This window comes from Cnephaeus nilssonii (assembly GCF_951640355.1).
Source record: "Cnephaeus nilssonii genome assembly, chromosome: 16".
Classification (NCBI taxonomy): domain Eukaryota; kingdom Metazoa; phylum Chordata; class Mammalia; order Chiroptera; family Vespertilionidae; genus Cnephaeus; species Cnephaeus nilssonii.
In genome coordinates this window covers 42,631,502-42,655,166 of record NC_137087.1, presented here as the reverse complement: position 1 = coordinate 42,655,166, position 23,665 = coordinate 42,631,502, and the positions used below count along the sequence as shown (strand labels likewise).

The 23,665-nt window shown below is 40.3% G+C and overlaps 1 protein-coding gene across 2 annotated transcripts in view; it reads left to right on the top strand.

Annotated features, from left to right (window-relative positions):
• Positions 1-23,665, top strand: part of HPSE2 (heparanase 2 (inactive)) — a 538,739-nt gene that overhangs the window by 402,615 nt on the left and 112,459 nt on the right. For both annotated transcript variants that reach the window (XM_079793868.1, XM_079793867.1), the window contains 2 exons: positions 4,451-4,557; positions 10,047-10,161. In XM_079793868.1, the coding sequence (XP_079649994.1) occupies positions 4,451-4,557; positions 10,047-10,161 (222 nt within the window). The remainder of the gene's footprint in view (positions 1-4,450; positions 4,558-10,046; positions 10,162-23,665) is intronic.

Sequence of the window (23,665 nt, the reverse complement as noted above, 5' to 3'; positions counted from 1 at the left end):
AGTTCTGGTTTCTTAAAGAGCTACTGCTCTTCCTGATGTCCTGGGGAAGGTTGATTTCTGAGTAGATGAGAGGCTGGAATTAATGGACTCCAGCTTCTTTTGGAGGGTGGGCCTCCTGCCAGGCTGATTAGCCAGCTGGCCTGTCCACTGTTCCTGTTTTATTGCTTCCTTTCTCATTAAGGAAGGTGTTGGGTTTGGATAACCATAAACAACATGTCTGCTGCTACAAGGCTACCATCTCTTGCACAGTCAGTGGCTGAGACCAGGCTCTCAGGAGTCATTTTTTTAAAAAAACACTTAGGTCACAGTTTTTGAGAAACAGGAAAAGGAAGTCCAGGTTTGAAACTATGCCACATAAATGGTTATTTTTCTATTTTTACTGTTTTTCCTTAAAAAAAATTTCAAAGTGGTAGAGAAAATAAAACTTTTTAAAAATTGGTGCTGTTTTTCCTAACCTCTTCTTTCTCTCTCACCTCACTTCCTTCAGTATAGCCACACAAATAGTCCTGAGGCCTTCAAGCCCGAAATATGAGGGAAGAGAACTGGGTTTCCCTTCACCCTGCCCCCAGTCTCGCCCAAGGATTCTGATCAGCCTCTAGTCACTTGTGAGCTCTTCTGTGGGTACCTCCAAACTCCCTTGTCTACATGGGCCCAATGGCTGAAGTCTATTTAGAACAAAGAGCTTCTGAAAGGGAGCGAACCACTTCACTCCCTCTACCTTCACATCAGTAATCTCAGCATTTGTACTTCCCCCTCCCCAGTCAGTGTGTTTCTTAAAATAACCTTCATTGGCACATCATTTCTCACCAGGAACATACCTTTCTTTATTCCAGTCCTGCAATTTTCTCTCTTCCAGCACAGGGAGAATCATATTTACGCAGAAAACCGCAGTGTTGAACTAGAGCCCTCCGTTTCTTAGAGTTTCACTTTCTAAGGGAATTTTGCAGGTGGTTCCATCTGGTTTTCCTGAATTTTTTCATTCCTAGTCTGCCCTTACCGATTTCCTCCCTAGTCCCAACCAGCACCCAGCCTCAGTACCTCCCTACCACCTCACCACAATGGTCTCCTCTGCTCATGATAGTCATACAGTTCATCAAGCTTCTCACCATGTTCCAAACGGTAAATGCTCAGAAAATCCTTGTTGATCTGTACCAACTACTCCCAAAACCTTTAATATGAATACTTTCAAGGAATCTCTTTTCCACGGAACATTTCATATAACTTGTTTAGATTTTGTATCAAAGTTCTACCTCACTGTGTTTTTTGTTCATGTGGCTTCTCTAGAAAAAGACAGGAATTCCTTCTGTGTTGAGAGTGGATAAATGAACTACTCTGAATGGGAATTATGTTAATGTAAATGAACCCTGTGCATTTTTAATTTTAAACAGGCCTTTCTCTGCTACTTAGCATACATCTGGCCCATTATCACCACGACAAGCATTGTGTCCAAAAGAAAAGTAACCAGCTCTAATGTTAGATTAATCCAAACATAATCATATGTACTTTGGACAAGAAGAGTGATTTAGGTAATTTTGATTTATGCTTTAAGAGCTTACCATATACCAGACTCTTCTCCAAATGCTTTATAATTATTAGGTAATTTAAATATAAAAAAGGCACATATACCACTTTATTGGTATATAATTCACATACCATAAGAGTCACCCTTAAAAAGTGTGTAATTCAGTGACTTTTAATATATTCACAGAATTGTAAAACCACTGTTTAATTTTAGAACATGTTCATCATCCCCCAAAGAAACCCCATACCTATTTGTAGTCACTCCCCATCCCCTCTCCTCTTCTCCCTCTCCTTCTCCAACCCTAAGAAAACCACTAATTTGCTTTCTGTCTTTATGGACTTCTCTATTCTGGATATTTCATATAAATGGAATCATATAATATGTGGCCTTTTGTGTCTGGATTCTTTCAGTTTAATGATTTCAAGGTTCATCATACTGTAGTATTTACCTTTTTGTTTTGTGTTGTTTAACCAAACCGCTTTTCTCTAATTGTCTCATTTCAATATCTGTCTTTGAGCAAAAATTAAATCCTGAATATCCTAGAAGTCAAAGACAAAAAGAAAAGCACCATTATTTGACTCAGTTTTAGTTAGTCACAAAAGAAGTACAAAGTTTATCAAAAGCACAGGTATCTTTAAGGGGAATCATTGGTGTAGTCCTTTAGTGTCACTATATGGCTCTGTCTTTTGATCATTTAAGGTGTTTTCCTGGCTTTCTTAGTTATAAAGTATTGCCCTGGCTACGTGGATTCGGCACTTTGAGTCGTTTGAGAAGGGGGAGAGACCTGTCTGTGGCATCCTCAATAACTCTTCTTTTTTTGGGTGCAAGGGGGATTCTTATTTAATCTTTAATAGCATTCCAATTTGATCTCCACTATTAATTCCCAGGGTTTTTCTTCCATTTTTGATTACTATCTTACTTTCATCTGAAATTTTTGAAGTATTTTTATTTTTACAATTTTATTACTTAAAGGATCAAGCACTTTGCCATCTCTGATTTGAAAATAGGTCTCAAATAATATAAATTATCTAGTAGTTGGTGGTCGCGGGGGGGGTGGGGAGGGGTGTTGTGGAAAGGCAGGGAACTATACCCAGGAAGAGATTTTAAAAAAAGAAATATTTGCTGATGTCTGCCCATGAATTTGGAAAGAGGAAAGTTCTGACATACATGTCTCTCTCTCTCTCTCTCTCTCTCTCTCTCTCTCTCTCTCTCTCTCTTCTCTCTCTCTCTCTCTCTCGTTGATATTTTTTAACTTACCACTAACCCTTTAAAACCTGTTCATATTGCTGGATTTACATTGAATTTATTGCTCTAACTTGTGCATAATATTTTATGATATGTATCCACCACATTTTACTTTCCTATTCCTCTAGCAACAGACACCTGCCACAAACATAGTAAACAGTATCATACTTGTCTCCTTAGAAACCTGAGGGAAAATAGAGTTGGTCTAAATGTACAGGAGAGTAATTGGTGGGCCATAGGACCTTACTAAATGCACTATCATATTTATCCAGTGCCTCTTATGCATAACCAGCATCTTCTCAGTCCCACCTCCTGCTCTGGTTATCTCTGCAGAGATCAGAGATAGGCAGGTGCACAGGCTGCAACCAGTGTAGTGCTGGTATGGTGCAGTAGAGCCTCACCCCTCAGTGAAACGGGGTAATGGCGGGAGGTGATAAATAGTCACAAGGCTACTCTTGACCTTTGGAGGATACGAGCCAAAGGACAGTTCTGAGACCCAGCTCTTAGCAAGATCCCTGTGGGATTGAGTACAAGTTGCCAGCACTGGTTGCCAACTTGAAAATGCTTCCTTGTACTGGTCTCCCCTTCTTCCCTATTTCAGTCCCCCAGTTCCTCATTTCTGCTGATATTACTTCCCAAATGATCCACCTATAGACAAGCCTTTGTGTCAGCTCTGCTTTCAGAGGCTAAGCAGTGTACAGCGTTATCCCTAAGTACTGCCTGACTGCTTTCCAAAGATCTGAGCTGATTGGGATAGTTTGGCCAATCTCCAACTTATGGATCAGACCCTAGGGCCTAGGCCATTTCAAAACGTCAGACGGCCACCTTTTGACAAGAGATTTTGCCTTTGCTTAGAAGACTGTAGGATCTTTCACCTGTGGGTCAGTGATTTTTCTTTTTATCCTTACTGCAGTTACCTCAGAAATGTGGTTATAATATGTACACGTGCCCTGGTAATTGTAAAATATTTTTCCCAGACATTGATCTCTGTGGTCTCTTATGATTCATGACTTTTGATGCATGGACAATGCACTCATCCATGGATTTGCTGTAACAGAGTATTAAGAAAATTTGCTTTTCACCCTAGCTGGTTTGGCACAGTGGATAGAGCATTGACCTGCAGACTGAAGGGTCCCAGGTTTGATTCCGATCAAGGGCACATGTTCAGGTTGCTGGCTCGATCCCCAGTAGGGGGTGTGCAGGAGGCAGCTGATCAATGATTCTCTCTCATTGATGTCTCTATCTCTCTCTCCCTTCCTCTCTTAAATCAATAAAATTTATTTAAAAAGAAAAAGAAAAAGAAAATTTGCCTCTCAGTGCTTGTTAATAAGGAAATATTATAGATTTATATCTTTCAGTGCAGGGTGTTGCAGTCAGTTTATGTCCTGGAATCACACTTGTTCTCTTGTCACATTGAAGTAACTTAGGAAAAAGTGATCATTTCTTTGAGTGGACATGTATCAATATTAATGTTTGTGTGTGTGTGTGTGTGTGTGTGTGTGTGTGTACACGCATGCGTGTGCCGGGTCACTGTATGTGGTGCATCAAAATAAAAAAAGCACAGGTTATTACCACCTGGGAGTAAGGGATTGCAGGAATTTCCTTAAGGGATGTGTGTTTCTTCTCATTGGGGAACAGCTTTTAATAATATCACTGTCCCCTTCTGCTTTGTTGTGTGAACAGGTGGTTAATACATATACTCCAGGAAAGAAGATTTGGCTTGAAGGTGTGGTAACTACCTCAGCTGGAGGCACAAACAACCTATCAGATTCCTATGCTGCAGGATTCTTGTGAGTAACACTTTCAATTTTACTCCCAGGGACTTTGAGGAAGGAAGGATAGTGAGACTGCCATAGTTGCTCAGTATTCTGCCCTTGAGAGGGAGAGTTCATGTTGAAAATTCTTCATCCATTTATTTGTGAATATGTTTAGCCATTCAATAAAGCAAGATTAGAGACTTCTCTAGATATGAAAATGCCAGGCACAGGCATCAGAACAAGAGAGTAGCAGCAGTAGTCATAAAAGTAATAAAAATTTTATTTAATGTCTCCAGTGCAAAACATAGTGCTGACATTTTCTCATCTAATTTTCACCATAGTCCCGGAAGATGGGTAAGGGTAACACTGGGTTTTTGCCCTCCAGGATCTTAACATTGGAGGAAGGGAGACGAGATAAGTAAAGTCATAAAGATAAGTGCCATAACAATAATAATTTTAATTCTGTCGTGCTTACTGTGTGCCAAGCACTGTCTAAAATGCTTTATACATGGTTAATAATTTAACAGCCAGTGAAGTAGGAACTATTACTTTATAATAAAAGCCTAATATGCAAATGGAACGACAGGCGGAAAGACCGGTCTCTATGATGCGTACTGACCACCAGGAGGCAGATGCTCAACACAGGAGCTGCCCCCAGCCCGCAGGCCCCAGGCCAGCCAAGGCAGGTGCCAGCAAGGGGCCCCCCGGTCTCCCTGCTGGTCACCCTGCAGATTGGCCCTAATTACCGGCCAGGCCTAGGGAACCTACCGGTATGAATTTCATGCACCGGGCCTCTAGTTACTTTATAACAACCCAGTGAGATAAATACTATTGTTAGTAGCAGAGATTGGACTCACACCCAGGCAGCATGTGTGACCACCTACATCAGTCCACCTTTCACAGAGTCTGTTTATAAAAGGAAAGGGATAGACATGCAAAGGAATCAAAGATTTCTCTGACTGGGAGGATCAGGAAGGGCTTAATGGGAAAAGTAGCATTTGAATGGGACAAAGAGAGATTACTCTAATTTCTGTTGGTGGAGAATGGTGGTGACGGGACAGGGAACATTCTCAGCTAAAGGAACAGGGGAGGGGAAATGTGTGTGACAAAAGCCTTGGCATCTGAGGGAATGTAGGAAGGCTGAGACTAAGGAGGGAGTTTACCATCAAATCATGAAAGGCCTTGATGCATGGACAATGCACTCATCCATGGATTTGCTGTAACAGAGTATTAAGAAAATTTGCTTTTCACCCTAGCTGGTTTGGCACAGTGGCTAGAGCATTGACCTGCAGACTGAAGGGTCCCAGGTTTGATTCCGATCAAGGGCACATGTTCAGGTTGCTGGCTCGATCCCCAGTAGGGGGTGTGCAGGAGGCAGAGATTATGTCTCTCTCCTCCAAAACCTTCACTGGCTTGCCACTGAATATGGAACGGGCAGATGAAATGAAGCCTGTTCCATATTCAGTGGCAAGCCAGTGAAGGTTTTGGAGGAGAGAGACATAATCTGACCTATGTTTTGAAACATTGGCTTTGGCAATAGTACACTCAAAGTCTGGAGAGGCAAGGGATGGGAAAATGAACTTGAAGGTTATTGAAGTTTTCTGGAGAACAGTTTAAGCCAGAAGAATAAGAGCCTCTGACTGGCCTGCCAGTGTTACATAGCAGGGACAAACCCCTCAGGACCACGGGCTAACCTGTCCTGTCTAGTCTTATGGTCCTGGCCTTTGGCTAAGCAAGGTCTTCCTAAGAAGCTTCTTTGATACATTTGTGAAGGAATAATCATGTCAGTCAGGTAGATTTGCCTTTACAGGTAGAATCCTGCAAGTGCAGATGAAGATAATGAGTCAATGTAATATACTGTAATATCCTGGGTCTTCCATCTATGTGTCCTCAGCACTTAACACTGAGTGGCACAGAACAGTTGTTCAATGAACATGGCTCAGATGAATGACATGGAGTGAATCAGCATTTGATAGTGTTGCTGATAGTCTTCTTTCAAAAATATACTCCACACCAGGTTTCACTGTGAGCCTGGGGGCCAGGGTAAGAAGCCAAACTAGCAGTCAGTACTACAGGGGACCTCTTGGCATCAGCAGTGGACTAGCTTTTGCTCAGCTGTTGCAAAAGAACTCTGCTGCAGAGCCCAGCAAACAGCCCCAGTGCACTGAGTGTTTTCATGAGCATTCTTCTCTTTAGGGGATGATGTGAAATGAAAAGTACCACAGACCTTCATGGAGGGAGCTGGAGAGAGACCTATCTTTTTATGAGCATCAGCCAAATATCTGTAGATATCTGCATTTTGCAGAACACAGATAAACATGGTTGTTTAGATTCTAGTCATAGTTCAGACACCCATTGCTTAGTTGGCACAGACCATATGAAAACTAGCTCATTCTGCTCCTGATCTTCCTTCTTACCTCTTTATCACACATTTGCTCACAGCTCCACTGGTAGCTATCCAGCATTGTGCCCTTTGAGTTCAGTTCTCTTCAAGGGGCATAAATTGCTTCTTAGAAAAAAAAAGTAAAGCATTATAGGAAGTTCCAGAAAGTTAGCAGGAAATAGGAAAAAAAGGCATTTTTTATCCTTTTTCCCCCAATATATGGTATAACTGTGAGCTTACTAGTACACATACCCATGCAATCATGAATCAGAATTCTTCACTGTCAAGTATTCAAGGGTACTTTTTCCCATCAGGGCTTTGAGATTCTTTGATGCACTACAATATACCCTTGGCATACTACTATGTCTCCAGTTTCTAGTAGTGTCTGGCACATATTAGATATTCAATACACTTATGTGGAATGAAAAATACTGGCTGCAGTAGCATCTTTGGTGAAATATTTCAGTCAGCTTACCACCTTTCTCTATTTGAGCATAAAAGGGAGACTTAGAACATCATGTATCTCTTCCTCTCAGGGCTTATTATTACTGGAAGAAGATGAAGATAACTTCAGTACTAACCACCCACTCTGAAAATCCAGGGGGAAGCAGGAGTTCTGGCCATAGTCAATTTTGAATCCTGTGGGGATGTGCATATTGGATGTGGGTTTGGAGAAGAGGATGCATATTCTTCCCTTTTGTGTTACAGTTCCTTCAAAACCTCCCCATATACTAGCAAAAAATCAGATTTACTAGTTAACATTTATTTGTTAAAAATATATATATATAAAATCTTTGCAGGTGACTGTGCTAGGCTCTGTAGAGGTCACAAGTTGGAATTTGATACTATCCCTGTAAATGTGTATGTACAGGTATTTACATACCCAGTGCTTCACAAATGACTTACATAGTCACAGCACTTTTTAAATCTATCCTCAATGCTGAAAATAAGGCCTGGCATTTACAATTGATTAATTAATGTCCTTGAATGAATAATGAATGAACAAGTGGGAACTTTTCACATATAAAAATACCAAAATATGGTCTTGTGTTGACATCCAGATGCTGGTAGATATAGGGGCTCACATATACATGGTGACATATTTACTCATCACTCTGTTTCTTCATTCACTCAACAAGGACAGGGCTATAAATGAGAATAACACACATGTGTTTTTATAGATAAATACTTGTTAGATGTAGGCCCTATTGTATTTGTTCTATTTTCATATTGAAAGAACACTGAGTTAGGAGGCGTCCACCCAGAATTCATGTTATAATTCTACTATAAGATATTTAGTACTGTGTCTCAAAGAAAAAGCCAAAGCTGTTATCCTAATTTCATAGGGTTGCCAAATTAATAAAAATAATAAAGGCAAGTAGCTTAGGCATGATATTCCAAAAGAATTTTTAATTCCCTGGGTTACAATGTCCCAATTAAAACAGCAACAAAAAGGGTTCTATTATATTATTGTTAAATTTTCTTTTATATTTAAAACTTTTGTTTTTGTGTTTTGCTTTGTATTTGTAACTCTAATTATCAGTAAATATTTGTTAGTTTTTATGAGAATAACATAATTGTCAATGTGAAAATTTTTTTAAAATATCAATGATATTCATTCATAATATAAAAATTAGCAATGCTCTTCATTTCATTAAGGGAAAACTTCCATTCTATAAGTCACTGGTTTGGAGCTCCATATGGTTTCAGATTTGGGAAATCACAACTATGCATAATATGTCTCTAGTATGCTGAATGGTGATTTTTAAAGTTCCTAGAATCTAATTTGATCCAGATCATTTCAACACAATAAACCTACACTGTACTAGGAACAGTGATGGGTGTTTTGGGTACAAAACTAAAACGTATGATTGTTCTTGATGAGTTTATAACCAACTGGGAGACAGCAGAGTACTGAGCAAGTGATTGTCATTCAATGGGCTGGCAAAGGTTATGAATAAGAGTTTTGGAAGTACAGAGGAGGAAGGTACTACTTTGACTGGCGACAGAAGTTAGAAGGAGGTGACACTTGACTAGGAGATTAACAGGTGGAATGAAATTTGCCAGATGAGATGGGTTAGAGGAAGAGAATACTGAGAAGAAGTTAAAACATGTATAAAGGCTCAGGTAAGCATTGAAAGCATTGTGTATTTGGGCAGCCAAGAGTAGTTTTATGTAGCTTAGACCCTGGGAAATGGGGGTTAGGGTGAGAGAAAAGGAAAGAAGAGGTGACAGATGAAGCTAGACACATATGCTGAGAAAATATTATGAAATGCCTCAATATTATACTGAGAAGACTGAAGCTCTCAGTCATATTTCTTACACTTATATTATTACAATTAGAAGTTTCCCTAAGTTGTAGAAGTAGAAAGAGAAAGAGAAAAGAATGAACTGAATTTGTCAATAATGAAGGCAGAGTTAGCATGGGTGTTGGAAGAACCTAGAGAACAGTGTTTTTGAAGGAAAACATGCCCTGGAAAGTGGGTGTTTGGCATAGTGGGGTATGCAGTAGGTGTTTGAGCAATGCAGGTCCTTCACTGTGATATGCATGTGATGGTAGCATACTTGAATCCCTGTATAAGTTATAGTGTGAATACAATTATTATTGCATCGACTGCTGATGGTAATATATGAGGGATACAAATGACTGTCCCACTCTTGCACAGATCATACGAGTATTTGAATTAGAGACACATGAAAGCCACATGCACAGTCATAGGGTGAAAGCAGGAGCGTTCAAGTGATGAAAAGTATAGTGTGTGTGCTCCTGTGATTGTGTATCCTGTGGCCAGGGGGTAATAATGATGTTTACAAGTGCCTAGGGTGTTCATTTAAATATTGAATATTACAGGAATAAAAGGTAAGTCATTAGCAACAAGCTATTTATAACCAAGGGCAATTCATTTTACTCTCCTGTATCTCTGTTTCTTTTCCTATAAAGTGAGAGGTAAACTTAGATAATCTCTAAAATCTCTTCCAGCTGGGTATTCAGTGCTTAAAATAATCTCCTTTAAAGCATGAGGTAAATTTGGTGGTGAGTGTGGTTAGTGTATATATGTGTGTGTTAGCCAGACTCTGTAGAGTTTGTTATATGCTATTTAAAAATGTATTGATGTAGCTTTTCCCTCCTTCTTTTTAGATGGTTGAACACTTTAGGAATGCTGGCCAATCAGGGCATTGATGTTGTGATACGGCACTCATTTTTTGACCATGGATACAATCACCTCGTGGACCAGAATTTTAACCCATTACCAGTAAGTGTGAGATAAAGATTCCCAGCTCCTTCTCCATGTCATTCGGTTCTTTTGATCATGTCTTGTTCCACTCTGGGAGAATTTTTCTTCTGTTACCAGTTAATCTCATGAATTGGACAGAAGCATTCTTGACCCATTTCACAGACTTTTGGCTTCACCCCCAACCATCCACACCTCTACATGTGCATGTATGCACACACACACACACACACACATACGCACACACATGCACACATTTATATATAACATGTTTATACATTTATTTACTACTATAATTTTAAGAAATCTTGTGCAGTTGAGATTCCACATCTACTTGTGGCCTGTTTGAACTCTGCTTGAGAGTGAATTTTTCCAGATTGTTTTCTTTAATGCTAATAGGAGACATTAGTTAATGTCAGATACAACATGTTGAAAGCAGATGGGAGCGTGCTGGCCAAAATCAGATACAGTAGGAGCCCATCCCTTGGAGAGTGGCTGAATGAAGTGCACTTACAGTTAGATGTTGATCCCTATGTGACAATGAGGGGATTTTTCCAGAGCATAACTTCTCTAGCAAAGCAAAGGAAATGGAAAGAAAGCTAAGGAAGAATGGCAAAAGCAGAGATCTGGGTTTGTCCAGTGACTAACAGTCAAAAAAATCCCACTTAGTCCAGAAAATCTGTGCTTACCAGAAATATTACCTGGGCCATCCTTTTGACAGATGTCTTGGTCATGATGCAAGGTCAGACTCCTCTCATTAACCCATAGAATGTCAGAGCTAGGATCCCCCTTCTAGATGATCTAGTTCCACCTCGTATAACAGAGGGACTGATAACCTGGGGTGGGGGGAAGGGCAGGTAGAGCCAGGTCTAGGACCTGTCCCTGTTCTCTGGTCCAGTGCTCTTTCTACAGAATTTCTGCTCCCCCAAGGTCCACAGTAAACAAATCCAGTGGAACCAGTGAGTGTTCCTGCCATTTGCTTCCCTCTGCCTAAGTCCAGGCCTGAGCCAGGAGGCCTCCAAACCTGGAACAGAGAACAACTTGGCCTCCAACAGCACCATTTCCATGTCTCAAAACAATCCCTCTAGTCAGAGTTCTGAACATTTATTGCATCACTTATTGCACATCACTCCCAATTCAATCACAGTACTGGCACAGTTGCTTTTATTCACAGAGCCACGATGCCTATCTCTAAGTGGGGGGAGTGGGGAAAGGAGGTGGTGCTGGGTACAGAGGGGTGGAGAGGGAAATTTTAGTTTGGAACAATAGGGTTTTGTGCTTGCTTTGAGCTCATAAACTTATAGAGATAAACAAAATAATAATTAGAAAAGTACATTAAACCAATATAATGTCATACGAAAATACTTACTGATCATCAGATAGTGAGGAGACTAATAATAGGTAAGTGAATATATAAATAATAGAGTGCTATAACAAGAAGTCAGTGGAGGCTCCTTGAAAGTGTGTAGAAGGAAGCCTTCTCTGAGAAGGTGACATTGAAGCTAAGAGCCCAGTGAAAAGAAGGAGTCAGTCATACGGATTTTGCAGAAGAGCTTTCTGGAAGAGGAAGAGCTAGCATGAAGTCCTCACAGCAGACATGTTTGAGGAAACACAAGAATAGCTGAGTGACGGGGCCTGGCAGGGAAGGGGAGACTGGGTGGACATGAAGCCCCGCTGGAGTCAGATCACATGGGGCTTTTTAAGCTAATAGGAGTTTGAATTTTCCTGTAAGTAGTATGAAAAGCCATAGGACGGTTTTATGGAGGGAAGTAACATTTTTAAAAATCACCTTCATGTAATTAATACATCAAATGTGAGTTATAATTTCTTTAATATTGTGGACAATATTTAATTTATATACCACTTTCATATACATACATCAATAATGCTCTGAACACTGTCTTCCCTTCCCTCTGTCCTTCCTTTTTTCTTTCTTTCCTTCTTGCTTTATTCCTTCTTTCATTCATTCAAATCTTATTCACTCTTCTTGATCATGTGCAATGGGGCCATTGTGATGAACTAAAGAGATAAGGAACTGTTGGAGCTTATAATCTAATGAGGCATACTGAGAAATGGAAAATAAATAAACATGCAAATAAAAGAATTACACTTGGCCTAATTACTCTGCAGAGAGTCTGATAGTATGGCTATTTATACTTATTTTGCTGAAGAAAAACTAAGATTATTAAGTGACTGATCCAAGATCAGACAAGTAGTAAGAACTGGAACTCTAAGAGTTTCTCAGCTCCAAATCCTATTTTCTTTTCACTGTGCTGCACTGTTTCTTGCAGTACTCTCTGTTGTATCTATGCTATGGTCTGAGGCCAATGTTTGCCTCAGAATTGGGTCCAGAGATAGAAATAGGCATTTTAAGGAATTGAAGAGAAGAAAACCTAGACTAGAAAAAGATGGTATTTGGGTAACTAGACAGGCTTGATTTCTAGAACTGGACAATCCTGAATTCCAAAGCATGGCTATGTGTAGGTTAAAGATGCAAGTCTTCATGGATTTTTCCCCCAAGTGAGAGTTGCTGCAGGTGGCTTCCCTAGAAAGCATGGCACAGAAGACCTCAGTTGGTATGTAGTAGTAGCAGAGCTCACAGAAGCTCATAGGAAGCTGAAACAAATCCCACTGATTTAGCACAAATGAGCTGGGCAGCTGTATTTCTGGAAACACCAAGCTCTAATAAAGAAACCATATGTAAAATGAACTTAAAAAGGTAGCAGTCTTTCTTCTTGTCTTTCTTTACACTAATAAATTCTGCACCTTATGAGTAGAGAACTTGGAAGCTGGGAGAGTGTGTCCTAAATCCCCTGGAGAAAGTTTACTAGGCTAGACCATGGCACCAACATGACAGGTCCTGCCAGCAGCCCCGGGAATGTGTAACAGAGACAGACCTGGGAATTGTATAGGAGGCACTTCAGAGAGTTGTGCAGTTGATAACCAAACACTGCCAATAAAAATGTGTGGGTTTTATATTGCAACTAAATCTTCAAGAGAATTTGTAAAAAGCTTAGGGGATTACTGAGTTGTTTTGATTGCCTCCCAGAAAAATCAGTATTTTCTATTCCAGCTCCTTCAAATCTAGCTCAGTATATTTCAGGAAAGGTTTTTACTAGAAAACTGGAGGCCCGGTGCATGAAATTTCATGCACTGGTGGTGGGGGGGGGTCCCTCAGCCCGGCCTGCACCCTCTTGCAGTCCCCCCTCGCTCCTTAGTGCCCTCCTGCAGCGGAGGCGGGAGAGGCTCCTGCTACCACCGCTGTGCTCGCCAGCCATGAGCCCAGCTTCTGGCTGAGTGGCGCTCCCCCTGTGGGAGCACACTGACTACCAGGGGTCAGCTCCTGTGTTGAGTGTCTGCCCCCTGGTGGTCAGTGCGCACCATAGCAACCGGTCATTCCACCGTTCGGTCGATTTGCATATTAGGGCTTTATTATATAGGATAGCATTTTGTTTTTGTTAATGTTCTAGGATACATTTTTAAAAAGTGAGGATCATGGCCTAAAGGCTCCTATATCCCATATTACCCTTCCACTGACTCAGTCAACTTTGACCCCAGTTTGTAGTATTCCAGCTCAGCTCTGACAAGGCCATTCCAATAGTACCAGTCCAGTCTAAGGTAAGAGATAATATGTGAGTGGCCCTTCAAAAATACACCAAAAACTTGTCTTCAAAAAAAAGATCATTTTCAACTTCTTTGTGTTCTTCATGGTTCCTCCTCCAGAAAAGTACCCACTCTCCTCCTGTTGTGAGATTTCCCTTCTCTGAGGAAGAGCAGAACATTAAGTTTAGCAGTGCTTCATTACTCAGCTCCCACCCTTTCCCCTGACCCCGTGCCATTGGGAAAGAGGGAACGTGTGAGTCTCCACAGCCAGTCAGCCAGTCATGGGCTCCCTTGGGAGTAAATGATGTTTGTGCAGAAGAGATTTGCACATCCAGTGGACATAGTCCAGACCCCACCAGTTGTGGGCATTCTCCTAAGAGAGGGTTTTGGAATTTAGCTTGCTGCTTTTTTTAAGAGCTTGATTTACAGAGCTCTCAGGGAAAGGAACAGTGAATTACTAGTCAACATCTTCTTAACTCCCACGCCAGCCTAGCAAATATAATTCAATTAAAAAAACATTGACACTGCAAATGTGTCTAGTTCGGTGCTAGTATGCAGATAAATAAGATATAGTTCCCTCATCTGCAGAGTTAACAATCTGGTCTGTGTTTGCATTTGAGGGATTACAATTTAGTCTTCTATTTAGAATAAAATAGAAAGCTAGTTCACATTGGGTTGCCTTTTCTATACTGAGCGTAGTGATGGAATATTTATATTTGCTGTCTGTTTTGCTGACTGTTCTGCTGAATGATAATAAACATTCAATTCACCCCAGTACAACCTTATTGAACACTTGTTGTTCTGGAATACAGTCAATGGTTGTGGATTGTACTGCAACTCACTAGTCTATGGTAGGATTAAACCTATGTCTGTGGTTATCATAGCAACAGGATTTAAGCCAAGCCAACACTGTTCAGATGTCTTTTGGACATTGGAAAGAAATTGAATCTTAATGATGCCTGCCTAGCTTCGCTAGTTAGCTTTTTATAGGACTAAGATCCTAGGTGCGCCATTCTTGTTTCCCTTTGAAATGTTAAATTATGCACAGCCATGATATGGACACAGGATCAGCTTAAATCTGTGCCTTACCTGAGGAAGAACATCCAATTACAAACTCATGTCCTATTGATGCTGGATTGATGCACAGTTTATTCTTGTGTGAAGAACACCACTTAATTAGAAGCCTCACGGGGAACAGCAGGATCCTGGTATAATGAAAAGATTCGCGATTCTAGCCCTAGCTCTGCTATTAATTAGATGTGTATCTTTGGGTTCCAATTTTCTTGTCATTTAAATTGTAATAAAAATGTCTCCTCTGTCTACCTCCAAAAGATACTGTTACAATCCTTGAGAAAATGAGACATGATAATAAGATTCTGATTTTTAAGTATACATGACGTACATGTATACATAGATAATTACGGGAAGAGATTACATCTAAATGTTAAAAGTGATTTCTTTGTGTAGTAAGGATTACAGATAGTTTTTATTCTTTTTCTTTGTAGATTTTTTATGTAAAATTGCTACAACAAGCATTACTGCTTCTATAACCTGAAAAATAGATTTTAAAAAATAGACTATTTTGAAAAGATTGTGTTTTCAATAGTTAAGTAAACATTATTCCAGCCTAATTCACTTATCATAAACTAGGGACCCAGTGCATGAATTCGTGCACCTTGAAAAGAACGTGGGCCGCGAGGCTGTGGTGGGCACAGGGGAGGGATCTCAGTCCATCCTCTGCGCCCCTGCCCAGCCCCTCCCATCGTGGCCCCCAGTCCCCTGTCTGCCAGCAGCCCCGCTCCTGCCACCGCCACTCCCACATGCTGACAGCGCTGGCCCCACTCCACCTGCTGATGGTGCGGAGCGATTTGGGCTGGCACCAGCAGCGGGTGCAAGTGGCAGCTGCTGCCCCGATCACCCCTTAGGAGCAGGGGGAGGTGGAGAAGTCCTGAGGGGCAATTGGGGCCAGCAGCTACCTCTTGCACCCACTGCCAGTGCCCCAGTGCCAGCCCTGATCATTCAGCGCCGTCAGCGGGTGTGAGCGGTGGCTCTGGCACCAGCAGCGGGACTGTGGCACACTGGAGTAAAGAATTTTCAGTAATTAACAGAGGCTTGCCCCGATGACAGCGACCGGCCGATGCCTGCCAAGTTCCGCACGCGCCCCATGGTGGTCAGCACACGTCTTAGCGACCGGTTGTTTGGTTGTTTGGTTGTTAGGTTGTTCCGCCATTCGGTCTATTTGCATATTAGGGTTTTATATATATAGAATATATATAGATTGATTCGTTCACTTATAAACACTTATTACACTCATGCTACATGCCAGATAGATACTGTGCTAGACACTGGAGGCACTCACTGTCTTGCCCTCAAGGAGCTTAGGAGTGGATGGAAGACAGATGAGTCAGCAGGAACTGGCAGAAGCACTTTGTCAGGACAGAAGAGGAACAGAGGCCAGCCCGTGTCAGCCAGGCATCAGGCATCAAGAAAGTCTTTCTGGAGGAGACACCACCAGAGCTGGATCTTGAAGGGGAAGAGCAAGTTAACCTTAGGAAGATTAGTTTAGGATCTGGGGAAGAACTTCCACACAGAGGCAGGAGCATGTGCAGTTACAGGGGTGTTAATTTTTCCAGGGAGTCGTGGTGGATGAATTATGAAAAATTACTTAGCAAGCTTTTCCCATTGCTGTCCAGTGGCCACACAGGCTGAGTGAAATGTAAAGAATTTTCAAGCTGGAGGTGGTGAGGCAGAGGAGGTACAAAACCCAGCCAAACCAGCCTGGGACCTGTTTCTTGGTGTAGCTTCCTTTCTCTTTCTTTTCTTTCCCGTGGGAGCCATTAGGAAGATGAAAGAAGCAGAGTGTACCTGTTTAGGGGTAGCTGTGATGTGAAATCCAATCCTCTCATTAGAGGCCCTGACAAAACTTCTCCATGCACAGCCTTCCTTTGTGGAGATCTGCAGCTGCTGAGAGAAGGGTGTCCTCAGCTGCAGGATCAATCACTGTGCTGGCTCTGTGGCAGTGGCTGGAACGCCTGGGCTGCATGCCCAGTGGGCATAGCTTGCTTCTTTCCTCCTCTGTGCCTCCAGACCCTGACTTCTCAGATCAGGGCCTGTGCCTGCATTGTCTAACTAGGCAGGCAACTCTTTTGCTCCTAATGCTTTAAATAGAAGCCCCTCTGATTTTTTTTACTACAGTCCTCATCCTTTGCTTATTTATCAACCTGAATGTTGTGCATGGGATGTCAGCATAGACCTTAGCAGTTGTAACAGCTCACCCTGATGGAAGCTGCCTCAGGAAGTTATAAGAGCTCTGCACCTGAAATCAGCAGATGCAGGCTCAAAGTGCAGCCCCACAAGGTTCCAGTTGCTTGTATCTTAATTTCCACCTCTGTAAAATGGAACTAACTATGCTGGGGGGTGGGCGTGGGGAGTATTTTAATGAAGTGCTTTAGACTGACCTGAGTTTCAAATCCAGCTCTACCAATTACAAGCTCTGTGCCCTTAGACAGATTGCTTTTACCACATAGTAAGTACTCAATAAATGTTAGCTGCTATTATTACTTATGTCACATTAAAAAATACAAAATTCTATAGTCACAGGAATAATTATTATTAGTAACTTGAACATGACTATGGCGAGATTATATATATTTGAATATCTGTACAGATATCTGGAAATCAATTCAAGTTATGAAAAGTAGGTATTTTTTGTAAAAATTCTATTAGTAGTTCATTAGAAGAACAAAAAGGAAAGCTGTAATTCCTGCACTTGAGAGGAATTGACTGCAAATGGTTAAAGACAAGCTAAAAATTACATTTTATTTTCCTCCAGAGAAAACACTGCCACCTTTTCTCAGTGAAGGCAATTAAGGCAGAACCGCACTGCAATACTCGCTCTAACACCTTCATTTGGTATTTATAAATGGCCCAATAAGCCCTGGAAACCATGATATGTCACATCAGAATGCTAATGACAGCACATTATGTGAATCACTGAGAGGCAACAATTGAAAATCTCACTCTGCCATCAACCATTTATATTGTTCCCAGATTGCAGTACTGAAGGATTACAGCTACAGCAAATTGTGTAGCAACCTAAATAAATTAAGGAGGAGAAGCAATTACAGCCTCTCTGCATTTGACTTAAGAGCACAGTGTGCCATCCTTGAAGCCACTTACAGATGATGGAGGAGCAAGGCCAGCGCTGGAAATAAGAACTTCATCTGCACTAACCCCATCAGCTCACCTAAAACTATAAAAAATAACCTAAAAGTAATCTGAAAGGAAAGAGAGGAAGGGTGGGGCTAGGGAGTAAGAAAAAGTAGGGAGAAAAAAATGGAATGCTCTGTGGTGGGTTGGAAAGATCTTTTGTAAGTGCCACAATATGACAAACTTAAGATTATTTCTTTTTAAATATTATATTTACAAATACTAAGGGCACAGTGATATCTGGTTATAATGGTTAGGAATTAACAAATAGGCCTGTGATAGAAGTGAACGTGAGAGCCAAATAAAATACATTATGCTTTTTCTAAATTGTTTTTGTTGTTTTTTAAAATAAAAAGTATTTTAAAATAGAAATAGAAAAAAAGTTATTTTGTTTTTATTTTTAAAATATGTTTTTATTGATTTATATAGAGAGAGGAAGGTAGAGAGAGAGGGAGAGAGAAACATTGATAAGAAAGAGAAACATTGATTGGCTGCCTCCTGCACACCCTCTACTAGGGATCAAGCCCACAACCCAGGCATGTGCTCTGACTAGGAATTGAATCAGCAACCTCTTGGTTCATAGGTCGACGCTCAACTGCTGAACCACAAATAAAATGTAATTTTTAGCTTGTCTTTAACCATTTGCAGTCAATTCCTCTCAAGTGCAGGAATTACAGCTTTCCTTTTTGTTCTTCTAATGAACTACTAATAGAATTTTTACAAAAAATACCTACTTTTCATAACTTGAATTGATTTCCAGATATCTGTACAGGGATCAAGCCCACAACCCAGGCATGTGCTCTGACTAGGAATAGAACCAGCAACCTCTTGGTTCATAGGTCGACGCTCAACTGCTGAACCACACAGGCCAGACTGTTTTTTAATTCTTATTTCAATGCACTACACTATAAAAATTTTAAAAATCTATCAGTTATTAGGTAACTTATTTTCTAATTTTCAACTGTCAGTCTTTGCTTATTTTACCTCTGATTTGGTTTGAAGCATTGGAAGGACTGAATAGAACACACCATTTTAACTCACTCTCAACTTGAATTGAGAGTGAACAGACCTGTCTTCTACTCTAAAATTCACTGCCCTTACCTTGGTGTCAAAATCCTTATAACTTTTATTCGTTAAAGCAGTGATTCTCAAACCTGGCTGCATATTATAGTCACATTGGGGCTATTAACAAATACTTATGCTGACCCCCACCCCCTCCTCCCACCCCCGCAGAGTCTGATTCAGATGGTCTGTAGAGGAGCCAGGTGTTGGTATTTTTTAAAGTTCCCCAAGTGTTTGATTATACAGCCAGAATTCAGAACCATTGGGTTAGAGACTTTCACTTGCCCCAATTAGATTAGAAATTACCTTTTTCTACCTCTACTGTTCTCAACTCTTGCTTCAACGATCAAGATATTAACAAAATATTTAGTACTGTCTATCATTAAGTTATTTGAAAGCTCATTGATTCCATGCTGAGCTGCTGGTAGGAAGGAGTGCCTTAGGATAGAAGGAAGATCAGGAGTTCTAGATCTGATTCCAGGTTCTCCCACCAACTCACTCATCCTGAAACAATGGGCACTCTAGGTCCACCTCAAATGTGGGGGTGAACTTGAGGATCTGAGGTCCCCTTCAACTCTGACATTTTCTGATTCATCTTCAAGATTTCCATACCAGTATCTTCAGACAGACTTCTTAGCTGAAGCTTACATTAATAAAACCTATTAAATATAATCAAACTGCACGATTGCACTTTTAAATGATTCAGGGAGCAATCCCTCTTTTCTCAAGGCTCTTGTAGCATGTTACAGCAGTAATAACTTTCTTTTATTATTAGAGTTGTTCGGGTACATCTATTTCCTCTCTCTGAGTGTAAGCTCCTTAAAAATAGAACCATCTCTCCTATCTTTATATTCCCCATAATGCCCTGTTCATAGTCAATGCTTCCTGAATACTAAAGATGCTTAGTGACTGGGATTCTGGATATTGCAGTACATGCTCAGTAATGGAAATATGGAAGGCAGGCTTTTAGTGTCAGTTTCTGTGTGCCCACTGAGTACAGGCAGGTAGTATAGCTAGGTGCTTAAGAGATTGGGCTCTAGAGTCAGACAGATATGGATTCTTGCTGTGTCACATTTGGCAGATTCCCTCATCTTCTACCATCTGTATAATGGGGATGCTAACACTCCATACCTTATAGTTTCTTTTGAGTGCTTAAGACAGTAACCATTATTATCTATTGAACTGGTCCAAAGGGCTGTCATCCACAAGGTCACTTTTGATTTATTTTTTCTACTGGGAATCTTGTCCAAACCTTATTAGTTGAATTCAGGAGGCCTCCTCCCCAGCAAACTAGTGAAATGGTGACTTGATCATCTGTATCCAATAGAGCCATAAAAGTTTGAGTTACTTTTTCCCTGAAGTTTTTTTTTAGCATACTTGTATGGATGCATATGGCCTTTGATCCCTCATAGAGAAGGAGATCTCGGCCATACATCTAGTCATCTTTTTCCTTAAAATAGCTCAGGTTGGGCCATATCCAGCCTGGCTCAGTGTACAGAGCATTGGCCTGTGAACCGAAGGGTCCCCAATTCAGTTCTGGTCAAGGGCACATGCCTGAGGGCCTGCTAGAGGCAGCCTATCAATGATTCTCTCTCATCATTGATGTTTCTATCTCTCTCCCTCTACCTTCCTCTCTGAAATCAATAAAAATATATTTTTAAATAAAACACCTCAGCTTGGGGTAGAGGGCAAGGGAAGGATCAGGGATGGTGAAGGAGAGAATAACTCCATGCCAGTAAGCAAGATTTTGCATTTACATTAAATTCACTCTTTAAAAGTGTACAGTTCAATTGTTTTTAGTCTATTCATAAAGTTGTGCAACCATCATCACAATTTATTTTAGAATATCATCTGAAGAAAAACCCATACCTATTAGCAGATACTTCCCATTCTCCTTTTCCTCAGCCCCTGGCAACCACTAATCTACTTAACATCTCTATAGATTTCCCTATTCTAAATATTTCCTAATATGGAATCATATAATATGTGGTCCTTTGTGACTGGCTTCTTTCATTTAGCATGTTTTCAAGATTCATCCATATTGTAATATGTATTAATACTTCATTCCCTTCTATTGCTAAATAATAGTCCATCATGTGGATATATTGTACTTTTTTATCTATTTATAAGTTGACAGATATTACAGCTGTTTCTACTTTTTGGCTATTATGAAAAATGCCACTATTAAACATTCCTGTACAAGTTTTTATGTGGCATATGTTTTTATTTCTCTTGGGTATATACCTTGGAAAGGAATTGCTGGGCCATGTGCTTAACTTTCTGAAGAATTTCCACACTGTTTTCCATAGTGACTTCACCATTTTATATTTCCACCAGCAATGTATGAAGGTTCCAATTTCTCATCAACTTGTTATTATCTGTCTTTTAATTTTAGCCATCCTAGTGGGTGTGAAATGGTATCTCATTGTGGTTTTGATTTGAATTTCCCTAATGCCTAATGATGTTGAGCATCTTTTCATGTGCTTATTGGCTATTTGTGAATCTTTGGAGAAATGTCTATTTGAGTTCTTTGCCATGTTTAAAGTGGAGCTAATTGTCTTTTTATTGTTGAGTTGTAAGAATTCTTTATAATACAGTCCCTTATCAGATATGTGGTTTGCAAATATATTCCCAAATTCTGTGTGTTGTCTTTGCATTCTCTTGATGATGTCTTTTAAACACAAAAGTTTTAAATTTTGATAAAATCCAATTTATTTATTTATTTGTCACTTGTGCTTTTGATATCTAATCCAAGACCACAAAGATTTACTCCTATGTTTTCTTCTAAGAGTTTTATAGTTAGCTCTTACATGTAGATCTCTGATCCACTTTGAGTTAATATTGTATATGGTGTGAGAAAGAGATCCAGTTTTATTCTTTTTACATGTAGATACAGTTGTTCCAGCATCATCTGTTGAAAAGACTATTTTTCCCCATTAAATTGTTTTTGTACCCTTGTTGAAAATCAATTGACCATAATTGTAAGGGTTTATTTCTGGACTCTCAATCCTATTTCATTGATCTATATGTTTATCTTTATGCCAGTATCATACTGTCTTGACTACTCTATCTAGCTTTGTTTTAAATTTTGAAGTTGGGAAGTGTAAGTCCAAAAAAAAAATGTTCTTTCTTTTTTTAAGATTGCCTTAGCTATTATTATCAGTCTTGGATGGTGTGGCAGCTTAGCTAAATAAATTTCCAATGTTTGTAGTTACTCAAAATTCCTTTTCAGGTGGCAAGGCCATTATGACTCATTTATTTCAAGGCCATTATGACTCATTTAGGAATTCATTGCCTCAGTAACAACAGACACATTGATTTTAGGTGGGGGTCGCAGGGTTTGCTGCCCCATTGTCACGATAATATCCTTTCTCTCACCCACCTGGATAGTGTGAACAATAGTCAAGGTACTATTTTTTTATTTGTACAATCCTGCCTCTCACTGCTCAGCCTTTAAATATTAATTCAACTTTTGTTCATTAATAGGCAGTACATTGGGGGACACTTATTAGCTAACCTCACCTACTATTTGGGTGAGAGCACTTACTGCCTGATCCTGGGAAATCTTTGTTTATCCCTAAACCTGGCCTGCAAATCCCTTGTTCTTCGTTATTCAGAAAGTCATGTCATTGTCACCTTCCCATCCTCATCACCAAAGTGATCAAGAATTGTGAAGGGCCTGAGATTTTACCCTACTTACAAGCTAATATGTTACCTTTTGCTGCTTCATAGATGTAGGCCGAAGACACAAGACTCCTGAGTCAGAAACAAAAGACTTTATTTCTCATGCACAGCAAGCAGCATGAGCATTCTCATATTTCCATTGGTTCTTCTGGAGGCCAAGTCACACTGGGGCAATGTAATGGGCTCAAATGAATGCTACACAGACAATTGGTTTAAGTTACAGCTGATGAATTCAGGAGCAAGGACCCAGCACTTTTTGAGCAAGTAGCAAACATTATAGCAAGCAGTCTGTCTCCCCGCTTCATCTCCCCCACCCCCCAGGGGTAAGCAGTGATATGGTAGTCACACTGTAGTCAGTTTGGCCTACTTAGTTGCCTGAGTGAGTAACTACTTTTTATCAGAAGACAGATAAGCCTTGAAGTTTGGCATACTCATCAAAAACATACAAGAACAATCAAGACTGGTGACCAACTGCCTCTCCCAACAATCTACCCCTTAGCCCTGTATGTTCTTCACTGAACTCCTATTTGTACCTAAGTGGACCAGTGTGCCGCTCTGTCAACCACTCGGATGAATCTGACTCACAGAGTCTGGGACCAAATTTGTTGCATTTGTCTCATACAGCATAATAGTTAATTTTATGTGTCAACTTAGGTAGGCCATGGTACCTAAATACCTAATTAAACATTATTTTTGACATTTAAACTTTTTTAGGTGAGATTAACATGTAAATCAGTAGACTTTTAGTAAAGCAGATTATCCTTCATAATATTGGTGGACCTCATCCAGCTGAAGGTTTAATAGAAACAAGACTGACCCCCAATCAAGAGGGAATTCTGCCAGCAGATTGCCTTTGGACTCTCACTACAGCATAACTCTTCCCTGGGTCTCTAGCATGCTGGTCTACCTTGCTGATTTGGAGTTGCTAGCTTCCATAATCCATAATCGTGTGAGCCAATTACTTAAG